The sequence below is a fragment of the Myodes glareolus genome, chromosome 5 (genome assembly GCF_982192425.1).
Source record: "Myodes glareolus chromosome 5, mMyoGla1.1, whole genome shotgun sequence".
Taxonomy (NCBI): Eukaryota; Metazoa; Chordata; class Mammalia; order Rodentia; family Cricetidae; genus Myodes; species Myodes glareolus.
In genome coordinates this window covers 53,675,017-53,699,513 of record NC_142030.1, presented here as the reverse complement: position 1 = coordinate 53,699,513, position 24,497 = coordinate 53,675,017, and the positions used below count along the sequence as shown (strand labels likewise).

Below are 24,497 nucleotides of genomic sequence, written 5' to 3'. Positions count from 1 at the left end.
GCTGAGGTCATGGTGTCTCTTCATAGCAACAGAAACCTAACTAAGCCAGGGAAGAAGCTGGGAAGCTCAGAGAAAAGCAGGAACAACAGTGATGGTGGTCTGAAGTAGGAAAAATAGCAGTCACAAATTCAAGGTATTTCAAAGGCCCAAGGGGCAACACATTGCCTGACAATACTAGGTCCTCAAGCTGCGCAGCTGCTGGTTCTAAAGCACCCCCAACCCACATGTATAACCTGTTCCTGGGCATGATAAACCATCCAGGAAGCAAAAAAGGCATGAGAAGAGGCCGAGGAAATGACTGCAAACCTTCCAAATGAGCTGGCAAGACTCCATTCATGAAAACCTCTTGATGTATAGCAAAAACCTTTGAGAACAAAATGCCTTTCCCTACTCTGACAATGGAGAAATTGAGAAGCCAGATATGGCTCTGTTAGGTGACTTTCCAGGCTTGTTAGAGAAATGTATTATTTAAAATCGCCTAGGGCTACACTGCTAGGAACAGTACTACACAAAGGGTACTAAAGAAAGTCCTGTCTTTTAATGCAGGGAAAATGTGTTAGAGCGAAAATCCATACCTATCACTCCATCTTCCTTCTGCTGAAAACATGGTCTCTGTCCTTTCTGCAGGAAACAGAACTACCTGGACTATCAGTAACAAATTCAGTTCACAGAAGACAAACTGACAGAGTGTGTCTCACCCATGTCATTTAATAATTTTTATCTTTGTCTAGAAGAATTTATTTTTCTAGAATTATAAAACCAAAATCATTTAGAAAATCAACTCATTTTCCATGTAGACATGAGAACATGGGAATCGATGATTATAGTGAACCACATTCACAATCTAATCATTAATGCCAAGACCTCTCAACAATGTTTCCCATACCTAAACAGACCAAGAGCAAGAGCAATACAGAACAAAGAACAGTTGAGTTTACTTAGGTATAGGCTTGTCTCCTGCTAGGAGCAGGTTAAGGATACCTGTTGGTTTCTCAATACTAAAAGCTTTAATTGTCATTAAATTAATTAAGACAGTATATTGCCTAGGCTAGAGTGATATGCTAAAGTGTTTGGGCACAAATAAAGCTTAATTTTATAAAGAAAAAAGAGGGTCTCACAGCCTGCAAGCCTAAGGCTAACTAGGAACACCTTTACTGCTGCTTTGAAGAAGCTCAAAGTGTGGGTCATGGCAAGATCCAGGTAAAAGGGGGAGCAACATTGGATTTCTATGTAAAGAGCTTTAAAGTTTAAAACGTAATTTGCCTTTTTTCAATTCAGAAACTCATATTCTCCTGTGCTGAAAATGAAGCTTTCAACGGCACTTTCTGTACCTTTAGAATGCTTTTGGAGTCTTGAAAATGCTTTTTCCTGCAGACACCAGGAAGTGGTCCATAAGAGCATCAAATGATGCTTTGGTGCTCTCTCTCTAAGAACTGTTTTAAAGATGGAAGATGATAAAAGAAGATCTTGCAAGTTCACAGGGGCTTAAGGCTGAATAAAACAAAAGTGCATGGTGTTTCATCTACGTTTCATCTGAGAAAACAAGGCTGGAATGTTCTAATCTAAAATTCAGACTCGTTGACAACCTAAAAAAATCACGAATTTCCCAGCTTACGCAGAGAAAAATTAATAAGTCCCATTCACTAAGAAGTGCTCTCTCTGAACGCTGACAAAGCTGGAACACGTCTGTCTTTACCACCAACTCACGTTTGTCCAGGATTGAAGACAAATGTCGAAGCCTGAACCACATACAGCTTTGAATTAAAAACCAAACAAGCAAAAATAACCATGCAATGGCTTATTTACAATACAGAAATTTAGAAATGAAATCTTAGAAAATACATTTTTGTATGTATTTTGTATGAAACAACAAATTAAATGTTGTTTTTATTACTGGTGGTATTTTACATAACACTGTAAATGTTACTGAATAAAAGTAATTTAACTTTTGCTAAACAATCATGTAAGGCCACTGAAAATAAACATACTGCATGCTATCTTTACATACACAAAAGGAACCAATATATCAAAACTATAGTAGTGTTAATATGTCTTTTAGTCAATTTTAAGCCAACGTAGTTCTGAAAAGAAACAGGAAAAATGTAAAATCATAATCTACAGCACCTTCTCAAACAGATGAAACCTATTTTCTTTCTCCCAGGAAATTCCAGAGTGCAGCTATATCCAAGAAATACTAGTTACTTTAATTACTTCAAGTCAACCTGATAAGTCACTACTGTTTAATGCAAAAGAAAAATTTGCCACTTGCAATTAATGACTGTTAGCACTGCTGCAATTGATCAAATGTCCAACGCACATAAAACATTCAGAAGTTCTATATATCTTACAGTAATTCAGTGGAGAAGTCCTGTCCCAGGGGTATGTAAATCTGAAGTACAAGAAACCTCTGGATCAGTCCAACTAGAACAAGAGAAAAAAACATAAGATGAAACGTTCAGGCCCCTTATATGTGCACACAAACAAACACAGCGCCCTTGCAACCTGCAGCCCAGCACTCGAGCAGCAGAAAGACACGGGCAGCGCTATCCATGATGTATAACCTGATTATAGAGGTGGAGACACTGAAGACAGAGGGATCAAATGTCAGCCGATGCTGCGTTTTAAAGCCCGTCTGTGGCACTGGTGACATCTTTATGAAAATCAGAAAAAGGATCTTATTCACTCTTTGGTTATGCCATAAGAGACTGTAAGCATGGAACTGCACTCCACACACACACACACACACACACACACACACACACACACACAGAGAGAGAGAGAGAGAGAGAGAGAGAGAGAGAGAGAGAGAGAGAACTAAACTATGCATTCCTATCAGGGTGCTCACAAACACATGTGGCAATTATTCTCATTCTCTGACAGGTTTTATAGTCTTACTAAACAATTCAGTAAAGAAGATCAGCTCAAGAAAAGCAACTCTAATTATGACAAATTCCACCGAAGGCTCAATGAAGCAGAGCTTGGTCATGCGATCTTAACAGTGTCCACACTTAGCAGGCTGGAGGAACATAATTTCATTTACAATCCCTTTGTTAGCATGCTCTTAACTAATTCTCACTAAGAAATGATAGCTTTTATTCCCTATCACTGGTCGCATAAGGATAAAATACTGAGGAAAACCAAACCACATGGCACTTTTGATAGCTGTACTCTGCGCCTGCTTTAAACAAACTGTTTCTCCACATCCATCACTTAAGTTATTCCCTCTAAAGTTTTGAACTTTTGATTGATGTCTCAATTTATGATGCCTTTAACAGATGTGTTAGTATCCCCTCTCCTGGGGCATTGGGATAGGTGCATTGTAGAAGAACAATCCAAGCAAGGCATATATAGGAGATTTTGGGGTTCAATCCTTGATAAAATAAAGAACAGCAACAAAAACTCACAAGGATCACACCTCCAAAAATATGCACGTTAGGAACATTTTTCTGCATTGTGTATGAAATAAAGATGTCATAACTTTGTCTATGACCTTCTCCTTTAAATCCAAAAGTACAAACAAACAGGTCTGACAGTGGTTCCCTACAATCCTGCACTTAGAAAGTGGAGGTAGGAAGATTAGGAGTTCAAGGTTCATCCTCAAGTTCAGAGCACACCTAAGCTATGGCTAGAATGCTTCCCTAGTGTGCAGAATGCTTCCCTAGTGTGCAGAATTCCCAGTACACACACACACACCACCACCACCACCACCACCACACAACACTACACCATACCACACCACACATCATACCACACCATACATATATACACAGAGATAGACTCCAAGGAAAGCAACTGATTGAGGTAATGATATATTTTACTTATTCTAGTAATAAACTTAATAAATTTAAATGTTTTAATCTCACAATAACTTTTGGTTTTTTATTTTCTGGTTTGTGATTTTTAAAGTAAGCAGTTTTACAATATTCCTGAGAAATATAAGCCATTTCTATGTTTTATAGCAAACTTTTCTATAAATAAATATATTTGGACAAACATGTTTATTAATGCTTACAAATGTTTTTATCAAATATACAAGGGCAATCTCCTTTAAATTATCAAGCTTATAAATCTGTTCAGGAAGAAATCCTAAATTAAGCAAAACAGGAATGGGAAAGGAAAGGCTCTACCCTTGAAAATTTTCAAGGAATGAGTTCCACCACATTTACAGAGATCCAGTGTAGCAACCAGAGACTGACCCACAAAAGCAAAGTGAAATAGCAGAATGAGGCCACCTCAGATAAGCCACCATCAGGCAGCCTCTCGTCTCTTGCATTGTTGGTCCTATAGTGAGAGTGCTACCATTTCCACAGTGGCCTCAGCTGTAAATAGCGACGGAGAACACCAGATCAAGAGAAACCCATCCTTTAAAAGGTCCCTGATCTTTGCCGCGACTATCACTGAATCAGAATTATTTCCTTCAAGCACAAAGAGGTGCATATAAAAGACCATTTTTAGAAAGGAAAGAGCTTTTTCCTCAAACAAACCAAAACCCAAACCAAAAAGGACTCTGTCATTTAACAGTCTCACACACCAAGGCCCTACTTTCCAAAATGGGTGAGGATCTGGCCAAGCTAAGAGTGCTTTATAGCATGTTACAAGCTGATTCTGTAGGGCAGTAATGCTGAATAAGCTCCATGTAGTATGTTTCCCTGGCCTAGGGAATTTAACTGACTCTTCTTATCTGCATTGTATTCAAAGTACTCTAAGTTAGTACTGAATATAGGCCTCATTAGTTTAAAAAATGGCCATCAAGTACATAAAATATATCGAAATTTCTTGTTAAAGGAGCAAAGCCCCAATTTCTTTTTCCTTTAAATATTTATAAACATGCTCAACTTGTAAAATACCATTATTTTTAACCAGTGGTTTTAGAGCTGTTTCATTAGAGCAAAGGACAGACTGCATACCTCATGGACATTTTACAAGGATTTCATCATCCAGGAAGTGGGATGAGGCCATAGACAATCATTCCTCCTCACTGCCCAGAAAGCTCAGAATGAACTTACTTCAAGTCTTCACTCACAGCGTTAGCATATCCTTAATTTCTTTTTTGCATTGAAAACTGGGCTAATAATTTCCGTCTGTACCTCCAAGAATTATTTGGATGAATTAGCCTTATAACTTAACAAAGATTATTAATCAATTCTGTGCACAAGACTTGAAGAGATTTTTTTTGTGTGTGTATAAGTAAGACCATCATAATCTATGCCCTCTTGGAATGTGCAGTATGGTCTCACAAAAGAGAAGGTCAAAGTTCTATGAGAACATTTAACTGCAGGTGTTTGAGGGGCAGGAGATGATCAATAAAGGCAGACCTGAAGAAATAATGCAGGAACTGAGCTCGGGGAATAAGCAGGATTCTACCAGGAGAGCGGTAGAGGTATAGGAGAGGGGAACAGAGTATAGGTGGATTACTCCATCTTATATTGGATGAAGGATGTCCATGGGGAAGGGCATAACAGTACAAATGAACCTTAAAATGATCAGCCGGTTGGTATAAGACACTGAAGAGGGAGAAGAACAGATTGGAAACCTAGTGACATGGAGCCTAGAAGGCCATGTGAAAGACAGGGGCCACTCTAAAATCAGTGGAAAGCCCCTCATTTATGCACTTGTTCAAGGCAGATGAAGTTGACTGTACATCAGGTGAACAGAACAAAATGAACAGTTTCTATCAGTGAAATCAGCTTTCTGAAATCGCTGGAAAAACAGTAAAATGACAATTACACACATATTCAGTGCTTTCACAGTACAGGTCAAGGGACTGAAAAATGGGAACAATATGAAGCACCAGTGTAACTTAAGTACATGCCAGGTAGGCCTCATTCAAAGGTGGCATCTTAGCAAAGGCTAGAGAAGAGGAAAGCATGCTGGGTTTCAAAACAGCAACGGCCTTGAATGAGTAAAACACAGGCCAGAGGAAGAGTAATGAGAGAGAAAGCCAGAGAGTTAACAAGGAACCAGACAGTTATATTCCCAGAGAGAAATTATTTTCCCTTTAAGAAACAGGACACTCTTCAGAAGATAATATGCTTCACAAGTCACTTATAACTGAAGACTCCAAATATGGCTGCTAATTTGACAACAGACTATAGGGAGGCCCGACAGAAAGTAACTGGAGTAACCCTGGCCCGAGAGAGTGGGGTGAGCAGAACCGAAGGGTAAGAAGGGGGCAAACTCTCAATCATTTTCCCAGTGCCACTGATACCTTTTTAATGAACTCAGAATAAAGGAAAACAGAAGCTGATTTTAATGAAGAATTTTTTTCTCATTAAAGGTGAGGGGTTAGGGATCCCAAGCAGCCTTGGCCAGGAGCTGACTTTTACATACACTACATATGGGTGGTTCAGGAGAAAAGACTACTAAATACCTGATGTGCAAGGCTGAAGACAGAAATGGCATTAAAAATCCACGGTCCAAAAGGTGATCACCAGGGAGAGCATGCAGCTGTAGGGCTAACCATAAAGACCAGGGTCCCTGCAGCACTCAGGTGGCAGCAGAAGAGGAAAAACAAAAGGAATCTGACAACAACCTGATATGCAGTAGGATGAAAAAGGGAGGTTTGAGATCTCCAAAAAGATTAGTGAAAGAAGTGTATTAAGCAGGCACTGGCTCTCTCAGATGCTCCCAGAGGTGAAGATGAGAGCTGAGGACCCCATTGATACAAGAAGACAGAAGACTTACTCATTCTGATAAGAGCACTTTAATAGAAAGAACGGCCAAGATCACAAACACTGATGACAACTAATGTTGGAGAGGATGTGGGATAAAGGGAACACTTGGGCATTGCTGGTGGGTGTGCAAGCTGGTACAACCCCTTTGGATATCAGAAAGGCGATTTCTCAGAAAAATTGGGAAACAACCTTCCTCAAGACCCAGAAATACCACTTTTGGGTATATACTCAAAGGATGCTCAATCGTATCACAAGGACATGTGCTCAACTATGTTCATAGCAGCATTGTTTGTCATAGTCAGAACCTTGAAAACCTGAATGCCCCTTGACCAAAGAATGGATAAGGATAATGTGGTACATTTACACAATGGAGCACTATACAGCAGAAAAAAATAATGACATTTTGAGATTTTCAGGCAAATGGATGAATCTAGAAAACATCATACTGAGTGAGGTAACCCAGACCCAGAAAGACAAACATTACATGCACTCACTCATAAGTGGCTTTTAGACATGAAGCAAAGAAAACCAGCTTACAAACCACAATCCTAGAGAACCTAGCGAACAATGAGGACCCTAAGAGAGACATACATGGATCTAATCTACATGGGAAGTAGAAAAAGACAAAATCTCCTGAGTAAAATTGGAGCATGGGGACCATGGGAGAGGGCTGAAGGGGTGGGGAAAGGGAGAGGAGCAGAAAAAAAAAGTATAACTCAATAAAATCAATTAAAAAAAAACTTAAAAAAGAAAGAATGGTGAGATCAAAGACACTTAAGGATTTTAAACAGAGCAAGACATCATTTAAAAACAGCACAGCAGCAGGAGACCTGGGGAGGACAAGAAGACATCCTCATCTTTTACTGCAGCTGGACTCGGGCTTTGAGGATGCTGATGGCCGGACACACACTCTCTGATTCAGAGGATGCAGCAGGGAAACCAGTTGCTTTCACTGTGACTCTGTAACAGAAAGTCCCTGCTGGATATTTATGGATGACAGTGACGCTTCTCACACGGGCAACTCCATACAACACCGTCCAAGCTGAAGGGTGCCAGACATTTATCTAACTGGTGAATGACACACTAAAGTGTCATTATCAAGGGCAGATGGTTACAATTAGAGATTAGAAACAGAATTGTCGAAGTTCCTCATGTGACAAATTTAACAAAATTATCTAAACATCAACTGAATGCCATCACCGAGTTAGGGGTTACAAAGATGACTGACACCCTGGAGAAGCACACATGCTCCAGCACTAGACGCTGCTGTTATTTACCGAGCAGGCTCACAGGCCTGGGTTCAATTCCTAGCAACATAAATAAAATATACTAAAAATAATGTATATTGAGTGTCTTCCATGCACCAGACTGTGGGAAGACCTGATTTCTAATTTTAATATCCTTTGTAAACTGTACAGATTCTAGGCTTTATGCACCATCTGGGAACTATAAGAAAGTTATTGTTTGACTGGAGCCTCCAGCTCACTCCTGCTTGATCCAGAAAGCCACACTCCTCTCCCCCCCAAACCCCAACCTCTCGGAGAATCTCCAACAAAGAAAAGATACCAAAAAGTTCATTTCCACATTATTCGCAGTTGCGGCAGCTCCTCTCCTGAAGTTGGCAGTAGTCCAAGACCCCATACTAAAGCAGTCAGTTTTTGACCATACCTGGGCACAAACCCAGCGTGTGGTGACCATACCATCACCCCTCACATAAGGGTATATTAGCTCCATGCTTTAGCTTGAGCACGTCACTTCTCCTGCCCACTCTGGCCCAATTTGGGGCTGGAGGGCTCAACCGGGAGCTGCTTTGCCCAAACAAATCTGTTCTTTTACTTTTTTCAATTCACTTGATCTGGCTTATTGAGCCAGCGGAGACTCCTATTATCATGTTACAGAAAACTTATTAGTTATGAGGAAGTTTACTTCTGGCAGCAAATTAATTGAAAAATTTTTAACAATAATTACTCTCTTTCAAGGTCGATTTCTTTTATTATATAAAGAAACAACAACAAAAACCACAGGGCCATGGGCATGGCTCAGCAGGTAAGTGCATTTGCTTGCCAAGTTGTCTTGAGTTCATTTCCAGAACTCACGTTTCTTCTGACCCCCATGCACACTACGGTGCATGCATACACTCAACAATAATAAATAAATGTAATAACAAATTAAAAACACAACCAATGTATTTATTTAGGACTCATTGAGTACAATTTAATTCAGAAAGATAATTATTTAGGAGCAGCCAAACATAGATAATTTCAAGAGAAAACTTTCTTTATAAGTATCTAATATAGTCAGAAATAAAAATGAACTATCGAATGTCAAGTTTGCATAAAGTATATATTAACTCTTAAAATAGGAATACATAATGATAATTGAACTTAATTTAGATGTTAATTGAAAGCCACTTCTCTATTCAAGGCATGTTTTTTAATTTCAGTTTAACCATACCAACCTCACACAGAAGGTCATCTTATACAAGTAGAAATAAGTACATTCTTCATTATCAAAACATCCAAAGAGCTCATCTGAAAGGCATTAGTGCCAGGGAGACCACACAAACTGTTTCATTTGTTACACTGCTGCCCATGCTACGGGAAAGCCAGATTAATTTTTAATTGCAGGGCATTGTGTAAGAAACACATTAGAAGATTCTTCTGCTTCTTCTAATTAAAAGTCATCATTGTTACATTTAAAGAGGTAATTATAACACATTAAGCCCAGTTTCGAGGAAAGTAAGAAAAAAAAAAAACAAAAAACCTAAATAAAAGTAGAGAAGAGGGGAAGGGGAGCTTGTATTTAGTCACTTTGGTGAAAGAGGGATCTTTCTCAGAGGCAAAGGAGCAGGCTAAGGCTGCCAGAACCGACTGATTTCATCAGTATCATGCCATGGGTATAGACGCAGAGGGCACAAAACGGCAGCCAGATTGTCGTTACAAGCCAAACAATAAGGGCAAAACAACTGACCAGCTTCTAACAGCCGCATCCCTGGAATGTATCTGTTTCACAGTCAATATCCCAAAACAAATGAACAAAAGAAAAAACTGCAATTTCAGATATGCTTCCCTGACTTCCTTTAGTTCTCTTTATTTACAAATACAAATGTATATGAAAGTGAAAAACAAAAACAGGAAAACATCCTGCAATCAATTACATACCTAACTAGGAACTATGAGGGAGCCAAACTTCCTTGGGGCAGCAAACTAACTTTAAAAAATTAACAATAATTATCGATTCTCTTTCAAGGTTGATTTCTTAGTTTATAAAGAAACACTGACAAAACACTTTACATTAACTCATCTTCCATCCCTAATTTGCATGGTCTAATTCATATCTAAAATTTAAAATGCTACATAGTGCTTGAAATGGTACATAAAATCTAGAATCTGTACAGTTTACAAAGGAAATTAAAATTAGAAATCAGGTATCAATAGCAGGTCTTTCCACAGTGCCCGGCACATAGAAGGTACTCAATACACGTTCTTTTTAGTACGTTTTATTTATGTTGCTAGGAATTGAACCCAGTCCCTGCCAGGTAATTCTCTATCTCTTAGCTTTATCTGCAACCCACCCATAAATATTCTTAGTGAATGAAGACAAAGCAAATTACAAGTAGAAAAAGGAACTGCCTATTTATTTCTACAAAATATCAGAAATCTAGTTTTAACCATAAGGCATAGTCAGTGGAAAATCTGATTACATTTATACAGTGCCCAAATTAATCACTTTATTGAAAGCTTAATCTGGAGACAGAGCCTTAAATTCCAACCTCATTTCAGTCAACAACTGCTCTTCCTGACCACGTTCTTAAGTCACCTTCTAAGGTCCTGTCTGCTGTAAAATATTGCTAATTTTCACACTGGAATCACTTCTGCAGCTGTCTGCTAAATAATATATATATATTTATTAGATATTAACATTCCTAAAGGTTTATCAATCATTGTTCCTAATAATATCTTGTATAATGTTTTTTACTATTTTTGTTGTTTAAAAAATGAAGCTATTGTAATTTATGATTTTTAAGTTTGTGTCAAAACTTTGCCCTAACCACCCAATTTTCTAATAAAAACCCAATGTTTTTTGCTCATCTGTAAAGAAGCACTGTGCCAAATCCGTCATACAGAGTTAGTGCTCAACAAATACTGTCTTAATCAGTGGTTACTAAAATAATCATCTAGGACTTAAAATAGTTCTAAATTTAAAGAAGATAGAGAGGGAGGATATTTTTCCAAAGTGCATGACACTTTAGATTTCTATATTAAAAATATCAGATGATTTCACACCAGCAGAAGCCACAGAAGTCCTACTAAGGTGCTTGCTTCTCAGATATAAGACACAATTCTCCCAAACACTGAATTTCAGTATTAGAAATCTTACTCACGGATTTGCTTATTCTCCTTTGGTAACTGAATTCTGTTGGTTTGGCTGCTGCCTTCCAGGATAAACACAAAACTTTTAACTTCTTTATCAAACTCCTGTGGAACAAAATGAAAACAGCAGTAATTGAAGCACATCTTGTTTGGTTTCTTTTATAACACTGGAACTGCAAATTTCCAGGAAAAAAAAAAGGCTTTCTTTTTTTTTATATTTTTATTTTCTTCAAAAGACTTAAAAGTAGATCCAAACCCTGATGATGCTTTTATCCCGACACTTGCTGGGAATGGAACACAAAACCACACTAGCCACATAGCTAGTTTCTTATTATATGAAAACATGTTTCCTCCAAATGAAAACAAAACAAAACAAAAAAAGTTCTCTAACTTCAGGGATTCCAAAGCCACTAACTGGTTGCGGGTAGAGTTGCTTCTTGCTGCCTGTCTGCATCCCCATCTAAGTGCACGGCTGATTACCACTCCCTGCGCAGCAGAAGAAAGCATCCAACTTCTGCTGAATCCATAGAAGGTCTTTGCTTTCAGGCCACAGCTCAAATGGAATTAATTGTGTATTATTTTGTATCTGCTGTGATTTTGAAAATTCTCTATATATTTAAAATCAATATGAATTAAATGTAACAATTACAGTTATCTAGTAAGTTCAGGGGCTGAGGAGATGGCTACGCAGTTAGGAGCACTGATTGCTCTTCTAGAGGATTCAAGTTCAGTTCTTCACACCCATGCTGGACAGCTCCCAACCATCCATGGCTCCACCCCAGGGCACCAAAGGCTGTCCTCTTGCATTCATGGGCTCATGCAGACGACACATATAAAAACATAAAATTAAAACAAATCCCTGTTTAATAAATAAGACTTTTGTAACAAGTAATTCCATGTAATGTGCAATGTAATAGCATTTCCTATGTATTTGTGATGAACATACAAGTACCAAGTATATTATTTATGTTATTTATATATACACATATCAGGCCTACCCAACCCTTCAACACAAAGCACTTATATATCCTTGTTTTCCACGCCTTAATGTTCTAACCTATCAGAGGGGCATGTAGCTATCTCTCTCACCAAGCTGTTCACATTACATAACAGTATGTAGTGTGTCTAATATTATGCTGAACAAATATTAAGCACTCAATAGTAGTTTTGAGCTTCATTCATAAGTATTCTTATTCTTCTCCTGAAGGCAATCACCTCTTGCTTCTCCAGGAGAGAAAAGAGATATAAATGGATACAGGTTTTTTAGGTATGGTAGCATGGAACTGGTTTCTGCCCGATGGCTCCTGGTTTCCCTGGGAAGTTGGGGTGTCAGATTTTGGTGAGTGAGGAGGGCATGCCCTAGGTGTGGGCTGAGGATGAGTGTAGGAAGTTTGGTGGTTGGAAACTGATGATAACAAGAAAGGATCATTTTGGATACTGACAAGAACAGGATGATTTTCTGGATTGTTGGGGTTGGATTTATAATGTCATCGATCTGAGAATTGTAGGTATTTTCTCCGAAAGTACTGAGGGGCCCAAGTATAGGCCAAGGAAAGACTAGAGGTCCAACAAGAGCTGGCTGCGCAAGCATCACCATAGGCTAAAGAGCAAAGGAATTCGATGTCCTTACTGGACGGTGACTGAAAAGATACTTTAGTTTCTGCCCTGGAAAGAGATGAGAACTCAGAGAAAGAAAATAAACTAAACATAACGGGGAAAGAGAAGAGTCTGTGGCCTGAAGATCCCAACCAGTCCGAAGAACAAACACAGTGGGAGGAACTGAGCAAGTGACCTTAAGCATCGAAGACTGAGGTCAGCAAAAGACTGCTGCTTCTCACTTGGTAATTTCAGAGGTCCTGTTCTCTGTGGTGATGAGGGCAAGGGTCTGAGAGTGACGGTAAGGCTGCAGCAGCCTGGGAAGATGCCGTTAAAGAGGATGAAATCAAGAAACTCAGTGGCCCAGGGCTTAGAGAGATGTTCTCTGATATCAAAGTCATCAAAAATGAGAAGGCAGGACTCAGGGCATACATAGTAGTTATACACCACCTGGCAGTCTTAACCAGCTAAGGAGTATTGTCTGGAGGGGGTGGGGGCTGAAGCCAACAACACAAAGCCTTTGAGGGTGAAGGAACAAAATATCAGTTCTGAAGTCTGATCGAGCCCCTTTTTTCTATAACCTTCCCAGGATTTGACACTTAACTTCTAACACTTACTTTCCAAATCACAGATGGACTGCCTAAGATCTTCCATTTTGCTCCAGGATTTTTCCCCTGGGCACTAAAGATTTCAACAAATGCACCTCCCTAGAAAATAAAAAGGAAAGAAATTCAGAGTGAAATACAATGCTATGGGAGAAATTGTATCTACCGCAGAGTCTAAAACCAGTATTCCAGCCATCTGTCAGTTAAACAAATCTGGGAAAACATTACCCCTGTTATTGTACCTATTGTATACTTTGGCTGCCTATAAGCCACAACCATTGTGATTTGGGTCACCCCGTTACTAAGGAACTCACTTTTTAAAAGATGATAAACATAATTGTGCCGAAGAAATATCAGAGATGGGGGCTCATTGACTTGACAGGGACAGGTCAGTTCTGCAAAGCTTTCTGAAAACACCAGGCTAAAGGGCTTAAACTCGATCTGTCACCACCATGTGTGAATACAAACTTAGCAGTCATACTGATTGGGGCTCCAATACCATTTTTTTTAATTTCCAGAATTTGGGGAGTTAGTTAATGTCTTGAGTTTTCCATCTGTCAAGTGAGTTGTTGGATCATACAGGCTAGCAAACCCAAATCAGCAAGGACAAGACTTGGCATGCAGCAAGGGCTTAATAGTGCTATTGAAGTTTATTCAATAAAGGGGAAGAGCAACTTAGACTCATTCAGAAATGACCCAAGAAGGATTGGGGTATATGTGGAAAGGGGGTTCTTTATGAACATCTCTACAATATCTTTTAAACAAATAAATTTGGAGACACAGAGGAAGAATAAAAAGAATATTTTTCTATAGAAATATTGCTACCTACTGTAAACTCAAGACCATAGCGTTCACAGTTGTGCATGTTAAAGCTATTACTAAATGCGCATTTACTCTGCTCATAAAAATAGGGGAATCAAATTATTATCTCCAAGGAAGAATTTATTCCAAAATTTGGGTAGCTGAGATGAAGACTAAATATGATTTGAATTATAAACAGCACATGAGAAAACCTGTTTGATTTTTATAAAGTCCCGTTTAGTTTTTGTAAAAAAAAAATTACCAAATTACCAGCATTTTTTCTGAAGCATAGGTTTTGCTTCTGACACGCTGAAAATTTCTTCTTTCTTATTATGTGTAAAATTGTATATGCTACTGCTTCTAAGGGCAGGACATTTTGCAAAGAATTTTCAGTTTGAGGCAGCTGGGTTTTAAAAGAAATCCCTGAATCCTACTGAAACAGGAAATCTTTTTTCCCCACTTCTTCTTCTGTGTTTTCCAAATTAACCACAGTGGGCATCTGTTATTTCATAACATTATACTTTATCTACATGCAGTGAGATTAAACTAAGTTTATTCTAATCCAAAAAATGAATTTCTAAAACGGGACAAAGGAAAAGCACACAGTGCTTTAAGAACAAGTAGTGTTTGGTCAAATGGATAAAGGCACAAAGAGGTGGACCCTGAAGGTGAGGGTTGGGGTGGGCACTAAACACGCTAATAATACTCCTATAAAGATGCTGTATAGACAGGTAATTTCAAAATGAAGCCAGGAGAGCTGGGGCAGAAAGCCAATCAGTGAGCTGAGGAAGGGATGTCATCCATGGAGTAAGGTGTCTGAGGAACACTGAGAAACTGTGTTCCAAATGTAATCCTTGAATCAGACTTGGCTTGGGAATTGCTTTAAAACGGACACCACGGAATAAGCCCACCTACATTTTCATTCCCGGGATCTAGGAGAAGAGTCAGTAAACTGTTTTTGTTTTTTGTTGTTGTTGTTGTTAGGACTCCCCGACTGATCCTCAGGTACCCCAATGCTGGAGAATCACAGGAAAAAGAAAACAGCACACACCCCAAGCGATTACTTTAATCCTGCTTTTAAAGGAATCCATTCATTAACTCTTCTATAGAGCTTCTAGGATACCAGGGATCAACAGTGAAACCACCGGGTGCTTTTAAATCTCAGGATTGCTGGGTCCTGTGCTCAAATTTCGATTCCGGATGCCTGGAGTGGGGGGTCATGACCTGCTCTGTAATCAGATCCACTGATTCCGTACTAAAAAGCTCTGCGCGGGAAAGGAGCGCGAACAGCTCAAGGTCAAGATGCCGGAGCCACTAATTATTTTTCACCCAGGGAGTGGAGGCTTCACAACCCAGAAGGCGAGCCAGCTCACCCCGGGGAGGAAGGCCTTTTGGGTTACCTGGTACTCATTTTTGAACATTCCCGCAGAGGGCCCGGGGTTTGGGGGCACAGACTTGGCCGGCTGGAGCTGGGCGAGAAGGGCCGCCTCTGGGCCCCGCCGGCTCGGGCTCTCCTCGGTGCCTCGCGCCCGCCGTCAGCGGCTCCTCCGGGCGCCGACCCGCGCCATCACGGCCCCCGCTCGGGGCGCGGCGGCAGGGGAATAGCGGCCGTGCGTAACCTACGTGACCGTCCGCCGCCGGGCACACAAACGACCGCACCTGCGGAAACCGCGCAGCCCGCTCCGGGGCTGGACAGCCGCGCCCATTGGCTCCCCGGAGGCGCCTGCGCACTGAGCCCTGCAGGGTCCTTCACCTCCCGCTAGGCTGAGGCGTTGCCCAGGCAACAGAGGAAGGCGCCACTTGTGGCAGGCAGTAACCCATCAGTCAAAGAAGCAAAAGGTTACTGCAGGCTCTGCCTCAGATCTTGTATCTTCACACCGGCTCTATGTTTTATAAACTGCCGTTTGGTCAAGTGCTCTTTGGTTCATACACTCCTATACTTGGGTTCTTTAAGAAATAACAGAATATTAGTTTGGGAAGGGCCCTTGGAAATGATGATGTTTAAGCAAGATCACTGAGCCCTTTCAAAGGCTAAGGTTTCTTTTCTCAAATGTACGCTGCGGTAGGTGCTGTCTTCAGGGCTCCAGATACCATGCAGAGAGGCTGGCTGTGGAAGAGGTCCTGCCTGTACCGGGGTTACATATTGGGTGAGATGGGCAGTAATTAAACGAATGAGAAAACAATCACAACTTAGGCGGAATGCTGTGAACACAGGTAGGGAACAGGACTTGAAGAGGATTTTAGTTTGCTGTCGATATGTAACAAGTTATCACAAAAGTGGCTTGGAAATGAGAAAAAATCGTTCTCTGGTAGTTTCGGAAGTTGTAAGTACAGTCCTGGCGGAAGTGGCCCGCGTGGCGACCACAGTGAGTCCGCCCGCCAGCGCTGGTAAGATCAACAAACACCCCTGAAGTTCTGTGAGCTATCTGCTGAGCTGTAGTCTTAACACGGCAGACTAATTGTGAACTTGAGCCTGGACTGCTGTGCTGGGAGGGAAAGAAACTTGCATTTCTCCTTTCGTGAGTGTGTGCACAGATGCGGGTAGAATATCAGCCCCATAAAGGCTGCCTTGTTTACTCATTTGCTGTGTTTCTCACTCCAAGGCCTTAATGTGAATTCAGATGTGAAGGAACCCTGGACTTGTGGCAGAAGGAAGTCTTCCACATCTCTACATGTCAGTCATTGTGGACATGCCTGCACATACACTGGGCACACTACAGCTCCCTCTCCCTGAAAACGGCCCGTGTTAGATCCAGAAATGGCCTCTGTTCTTGTCCTGTATTTCAATAGAAGGATTCAGACAGAACTGCTGGACTTGACACCTGCAAGTGTGTGGATATCAGATGAGCCCGTCTTCCCCACCTACGGCCATCTCATACTTTCCATCTCTGGTGGGGACAGATTCTCTCCACAGCTCAAGGCCATCTAGCTAGTTGATGGGGAGGGAACCCATGTGGAGTTCGTGGGCCTGAGTATCACACAAACACAAACCTTTCCACTGAGCCCTCTGCCTATGGGAATAATACTGAGGCAGTGTTTATGTGATGCCTGACGTCTCCTTATCCACCTGGGACCTCCACCCAGTCCCAGTTTCTACAAAGTGCCCACCTAGTTTGAGAACTTAGACCCACAAATGATACTAACCTTCTGTAAGATAACTTGACCAAGAAAAAGTTCGGGTACCATTTTAGCCGCTAGGCATGTTCATTCCCTTCATCTTTCAAATGAAAATATTTAGAATCATTAATTAAAATTGATTGCTAGAAAAAAAAAGTTGTAAGTACAGGGTATACTCCGGGAGAATCCATTTGATGATTGTCATTTCTTGACTACAGCTCACCAATCCTGTCTCCTTAGTCACACTGCCCTTCCTTTCCTCTGCACGTCATTTTGTCATAGCTAACGAGAAGACACCAGATGACAGGCAAAGCCTGTATTAGTTATTTTTTTCACTACTGTGGCAAAATGCTGGACAAAAGCAACTTAAGAAAAGTAAGTTTTCTTTTGTGTCTCAGTCTGAGAAGATCCAGTCCCATGTGGCAAGAAAGGACAATGACAGAAACAGAGATGGTGGGTCACACTGCTCCCACAGTCAGAACACAGAGATCACTTTCTCCATTTTATTTAGTCTGGTTCCAGCCCCTGCGATGGTGCCACATGTGTTCAGAATGCATCTTTCTTAAACAAACGTCTCTGGAAACACCCCCAGAGATATGCCCAGAGGTCTGTCCCTCAGATGACTCTAAATCCAGCCACGGAGCCCCCCCCCCATTTTTTAATAATTCATCTTCATTCAGCATTGGCAGCAGCCATTTGACTGAATCTGAATCAGAGAGCACTTCTTATCCATGCAAATTGCTGAATTGGGGGGGGGTAACTTTTATGTAATAGTATATGACAATTACTCTCTATATCCAGCCAACATGTAGATATTTTATCTAAATACTTCTTAGTCTCTACTCTGATTGACCCTCATTTTCTCTCCCCTAAGATATGATAGCACCCTCCTAATTAATTCTCTGCTGAGAACCCTGTGTGGTGTTGTCAGAATATCTTTATAAAATGTAAACACTATCATTGGGAAGAAGGTCCAGTCAGTCAAGTATCTGTTGTGCAAGCTATAAAACCCGAGTTCAGCTCTTGGTGCCCATGCAAAAGCCAGTGAATCCTTAGTCCCAGATCTGGACAAAAAGGGAATAAAGACAGGTTAATTTCTGAAACTCATTGGCCAGCCAGTCTGGTGGAGTTGATAAGCTCCAGGTTTAATGATCACACTGTCAGAAAATAAAATGGTGGAGAAAGATGCTTGATTCAACTGCTGGCTTACACACACACACACACACACACACACACACACATACACACGTGCACACACCATATGAACTCATACATATACCACACATAACAAACACGTATGTATACACAAAGTAAAGAAAAAGAACTGAATCCAACCGTACAAGTTTTCTGCTTCTTAGATTTTAATGATATAGATTCTTTCCTGGCTCTGTAAAATCTCCCTCCCCTTCCCCTCCAGGTGCATCCCACCTGTGCACAGACCTGCTTTCGTTTCAACCATATTGAGTATTTTGTTGTTGTTAATGTTCATCTTTGACACGCTCCCATTCTCTGCAAGCCTTTGTGGATAAGAGTTTACTTGCTTAAGGGTAAATTAATAACCTCAATTAAAAATCAAACTAATTAACTACTTATTTGCTTGTACGTGTTTTGTGTACATATGGACACATGCACATGCATGGAGGTCATAGGACAACCTGAACAAGTCATTTCTCCTTCAACCAACCACATGGACCTCAGGGACTGAACACAGGTGACAAGCACATATACCCAGTGAGCTACTTTGTGGAATAATAGCTTCAATTTTTATGAAAAAAAATGTTACAGAGCCAAACATGAGTGGTATTATCTATGTGGTTTTGCTTTTCATTACTCATTTCTTCAGGTTAAGTCTTCAAGAATGTAGCATCATTTGCTGCAAGACCAAACCCCATCTTCTAGCCCTCTGAGCTCCTAGCAAATTACAAACCCTAATAGTTGTTTTTCATTTGCAAGTTTGAGTTAGGCCTATTCAGGAAATGGGCAAATCTGAAAGCTGCCAAACTCAGATCAGTTTGACATATGATGAGGGCTACCCTACACACACACGCACACACACATACACACACACACACACACACACACACACACAAACTGGAGGCTGGCTATAAAGCAAAATATCACTTATAGTTCTTTAAGAACATGAGCTTAAAATGGAGATTGGACAAGATCCAATTTTATAATAGCAATTGCTCTTATTTAATTCAGATGAATGCTAGCTATGTACAAAATCTTGGATTTGACTATACCTCCAGAATTGTGAGAGAGAGAAAAGAAGTCAGACTCCCCAAATAATTTGGCTTAAAACAAGCTATTTATGTGTGTTAATAAAAGATAGTGAAACGGTTTCTTTAATTGTGATAATCTTTTAAGAAGTCAGTACATTTAGTAATTGCACTAAATTGCTTAACTTAATTTGACAACATTAAGAATTTGTCATTTTACAAGCTTTAAAATGCTCATTTTTGTTCTACAAAGAACGTAATTTTGTGGTATATTAATATTATTAAAGGATATGGGATGATTTTTAAAACAGAATAGACTAGAAACACCTTTAAAGGTGGCAGAGTCTTTGTTTGCCAAAGTTGTTATTTAAGTTAGATGTCTATGATTATCAATTTGATAAATAATAGTACTCTTTTGAACCAAGAATATAATGTATATACCACAATCTAGTTATGGTTTATATATTGGCTGTGGTTCATAATTTATTTGTCATGAGGAAAATAAAAGCATTGGTTTGATTTTCAGAATTTGTTGTATTTTATAATGACATTGAAATGTTTAATACTTGAAATTAAGATTTTCCACATTGCGAATGACTTTATGAATTATAATTATGATGATATGGTAAAACAATGTTTGAGCTATGTCTATTTTGTAGTCTTCAATAAGTTATTATTGAGAAAGTTTAGTGGCACCCAAGGCATCTGTTTGGCTATTAATAACAAGAAGGTATGACGTCATGTGTTTTTTTGACACTTGTACCGTTTTTAGTGCAAATGCTTCTGATTGTGGAGATTCGTGGAGACTGTTTCCTAACTTAAGATGACCATGACTCCAAAACTTAGGCAGAAACTTGAAATTCCAAGGTCTAGCTGCTACCTGATGGTTCTTAGGGTAACAGCATTCTAGGTATTGAATGTTAAAATATGAATACTTTCTTAAAGTAGTTTATGAATTATCAGACATTTAGGTTTAGAGAAATGAACATACTTTCAAAATGTATTTTAGAAGAGATTAAGTGAATTGAATGTATATGGACATTGGGAGGACACTTTGGGCTCATTTATACAGAAGGAGAATTCATACTGAGCAGCCAAGAGCAGATAAAGTTCCACTACAACATGAGTTTTCTTTAAAATATTACATTTAGCCAGAAAAAATGAGGGGGGCATTCAAGAGTTTTAGAACATCTTTAGACACCAACAATCAAACATCTCTTCCTTGATTCCAGTGTGTCCCTGCTAAGGTAAGAAGGATGGTGGGACCATATGGATGACTGTCTTCCATCCTGAAGCTGATGTAAAGTCACACAACACTAGACCAACCTGACTTCCCAATAGGCTGCCTGTTCCCTGAGTTCTTGAAGGGCTGCACCTTCCATTCCTCTCACGTCACAAGGACAATTCCCTATAGAGCCAGCCATGATGCTGGATAGTCTGGCTCCCGAGGTACCTTATGCATGAGCCAATGCAGTGGGATGTTTATGGGACTCAGAAATCGTTTTCAGAAGTTTCTGACCCTAGAGTAATACCAAGTCAGACAACAGGTCCTTTCTCAGCATCGCTCCTGGCTACAGCAGACTAGGAGGCTGCTGAGAGATAATGTGATTTGTTTTCAAAGCCAGGCTACATGCAGATTTTAATTTACTTGTCTAATGAAACTAGCATTGCCAATAGCTATGGTGGATGAGAGGGCGAAACACTTTCTTCCTCTTTCACCTTTACAAAGAGGAGTCTATTCTTCTGTTTCATGGAAGTTTATTCTGAACTGAAACACCCCCTCCATAAGGAAGGGGGCCGATGATATGAGCCCCCGGAAGGTAAACAGAAGCTCATGAGTCTGCAAGAAATAGAAACACGGAAGATGCTCGACTTCTCATCCCCAGTAGTATAACCAGGACTAAAGAGCTGCTGGGGAGGAGATCCTAACCGGCCTAGCCACAGAGAGGAGAATTCTCAGACTGTTGAACAGCCTGCAAACTGTGTAGACAAGTTTGCAGTGTTTGTGAGTCATGGCTGTGTTGATGTGGGTTCTTCAGTCTGGCGACTGAGCTAACTCATCTGTGCTTTTAAAAACTATATCTTCAGAAATTTTAGAGTATGTTCTAGTCATACTTACACCTTATGGTAATAAACTTGTTACTCTTCCAAGACGAAATTGTATATTAATTTACCAAACCGAAGAAAGACTTTAAGCCTTTGAATATTTTATTACCGTGACCATATTCAACAGAAACAAGTTCTTTCAAGGTGCAGAGCATAGAGTTCAGAGCCCCTTATCCACACAGTGCTTCTGCTTTTGAACTTTCTTCAGTTCCCAAACTTCTCCCTTCCCTCTAAAGCTCTTCTTTCTCCTCTCATCCTGAATCAGGATTTCTGCATGCATAATGCTTCCTTCATCTAACAGCAGGCATCAGAAGCCACGGAATGTAGACACTGTGTTAGGTGTAGGACACACAGTCAACATCCTTGGTTCTGCTTCTCTGTAATTCAACGAGCTAATGCTCTCTAAGGACTTGGTTGTTTTCGGGCCCGGTCTTTGCCCCTTAGTTTCATTCATTCTTACAAACCCCCCAGCCATGCTAAGAGGCAGATACTAATATAACATACATTTTACTGGACATCATGCAGTACAAAGATAAACCAGTGCTAGAGGACAAAATGGTATTTCCCCAAACCTGCTATAAGAAGTATAAATTGGTCTTACTTGATGGGAGTAATGTGTCTTATAGAATGAGTCAAGCTTGTCTGTGTGCACAGATTAGTGTGCAGAAGGTAAGGCTAGTGGACAAACTGTGACAATGCCTATTTGTTTGAAAAACAAAATTGTGTCCCCTTCTACCTACTACTGTCATCAGATACCTTTATTTTATGTGTCTAAAATACAAAATAGAATTATTTAAAATATTCCATAGTTCAGGTCCCAAGAAATTCAAATAAGTGCTGCATTTGCTCAGACCATGGATGGAACTCCGTAACATTGATAATGTTCTCCAGTGGTGACACAGCCGCTTCCATGTCCTGCTCTTACGATAGTGTCTTAACAGCTCTCCGAGTAAAAGCAAAAGACTAAAAATAATCTCCTGAATGGATAATCATGGATGACAAACTAAGTTATATTAAAATTAGTGATAGCTATATTTAGACAACAGAATGGTGACATTGTAAACAGGGTTCAGATTTCTACAGAAGAAAAATGTAATCACTGTATAATATTGCCTAGGCAATCAGTTACTCTCCTGGTATGGGATTAGAATTTACTTATTTAAAACTGACTCTAGCTTTTACTTACTTTCCCTAAGTTCTTTGTCGCCTTTATCACCTTTGTTAGTTGGTTTGAGACATTTCCACTTCTTGTATTTTTTAGACAATACTATTATAATTCCTTTAAGGCTAAAGATAAATATTAAATAGACAAATGTAAAGGCATTTTTGGAAGCTTTGTATTCTGCTTCTTTACTTGTTTAAGAAATTCTTCATTAGCTTCCCAAAGCATTTTTTGTTTATATACAGACCCGGAAACCGATGCTGGAACTGTAAAACTGTATGTAACTTTAACACTATGTTATCCTGGCTAAATTCACAGTGCATAACGCCATCTAGCCCCTGTCATAAACAATGTTAATCCTATACTTTGTGAAATATACTCCTTTGGTTTTTATTTCCATCCATGTCATAACAGCTGCTTCCCTCTATCACCTGTCTCCTGTTGTGGTGATAGATATCCTGTCTTCTCTGTCCACCGTTGAGGTGGTAGATAACCTCTCTTCTCTGTCACCTGTTGAGGTGGTAGATAACCTGTCTTCTCCTCTGTCTCCTTTTTAGGAGGTAGATAGCCTCTCCTCTCTATCTTATGTTGAGGTGGTAGATAACCTGTTTACTCTGTCTCCTGCTGAAGTGGTCAGTAACTGTCTTCTCCTCTGTCTCCTGTTGAGTTGATAGATAATCTGTCTTCTCTGTTACCTCTTGAGGTTGTAGATAAGCTGTCTTCTCTGTCACCTGTTGAGGTTGTAGATAACCTGTTTTCTCTTTTGTTTCAGATCATTGTAGTTGGTTGGAACATACTGAGATTTGGATGGATTTAATTTACAAGATTTTTCATTATCTAAACAACATCCAGAATATGATATTAAAATCATTACGATGAAATAACCCAAATGATTTATTTTTGCTCTTTAATCCATAACAGATTATTTTAACTTGGAGACATATGCAAATTTGAATGAGTTTAGTATACAAGAGATGTATGTGGTCTTGTATAAATTCACTTGCGTATGCTTGGAATTACAAGTCCTCTAGATGAATATTAGGACACTAGCATCATTTTTTCACATACTGGGAACATACATATTTTATGTAATAAGGTTAATGATAATTTATGTAGACTTAAATGGACAGATGAGAGTTGTGACAAGCCTTTTCTTAGAAAAAGATTTTTTCTAATTTTTTAGATTTTTGAATTAAATCTAAGGAAATGGTTTTTAATTTATATGTCACAGTCTTTTAAAATGTATTTAAAGAAGAGAAGGTCAATAATCACTGTAATCATTGTTTCAGTCAGCTGAGGACATCTGGGATGCAGGAACAAACATCCCCTGAATGCAGACACTCTAATAATGAAGGTTTGTTTCCTGATGTTACATGTCTTATATTGGTTAACTGCAGTCCTACTTGATGCTGTCTTCATTATGCTGTTGGGTCAGACCTTACCTTGAATGTTGCCATACTGAGTAATGGAACACTAGCAAAGTAGTAAACCCTGTAAGGGATCTGAACACTTCTATCTGAAACTGACATGTGTGACTTCTTGAATTCATTTTAAAATTTTTATTAGTCATTACACAGTTTGATATACCATATTTGGTTCATATTCACGTTCCACTTTCACTTCCTACTCACCCAATTTTGTGGTTTCGCCCACCCCCCCCCCGCCCCCGCTTTGAATCCTCCAAAACCAATTTGTGCTGCCCAAGTGTTCTTGAAAGAGCAATCTTCCACTGGAACATGGTCAGCTTACTAGGGGTCACACTCTTGAGAAAACTCTCTCTCCTTCCCCCAGCAGCTAACAATTGACAATAGCTCCACAGCTAGGGTTGGCATTATGTGCCC

The 24,497-nt window shown here is 39.8% G+C and overlaps 1 protein-coding gene across 6 annotated transcripts in view; it reads right to left on the bottom strand.

Moving 5' to 3' along the window:
* Cfap20dc (CFAP20 domain containing) overlaps window positions 1-15,673 on the bottom strand; it is a 241,972-nt gene extending 226,299 nt beyond the window's left edge. For 4 of the 6 annotated variants that reach the window (XM_048421402.3, XM_085687943.2, XM_085687947.2 and 1 more), the window contains exons 1-4: window positions 15,450-15,673; window positions 13,261-13,350; window positions 11,059-11,152; window positions 2,349-2,421 (exon numbers count right to left, since the gene is read on the bottom strand). In XM_048421402.3, the coding sequence (XP_048277359.3) occupies window positions 2,349-2,421; window positions 11,059-11,152; window positions 13,261-13,350; window positions 15,450-15,470 (278 nt within the window). In that variant the 5' untranslated portion in view covers window positions 15,471-15,673. Of the gene's footprint in view, window positions 1-2,348; window positions 2,422-11,058; window positions 11,153-13,260; window positions 13,351-15,449 lie in introns of those variants that run through there. The other 2 variants (XM_048421407.3, XM_085687948.2) reach the window with 2 other exon arrangements.
* Between the last annotated feature and the right edge of the window lie 8,824 nt (window positions 15,674-24,497).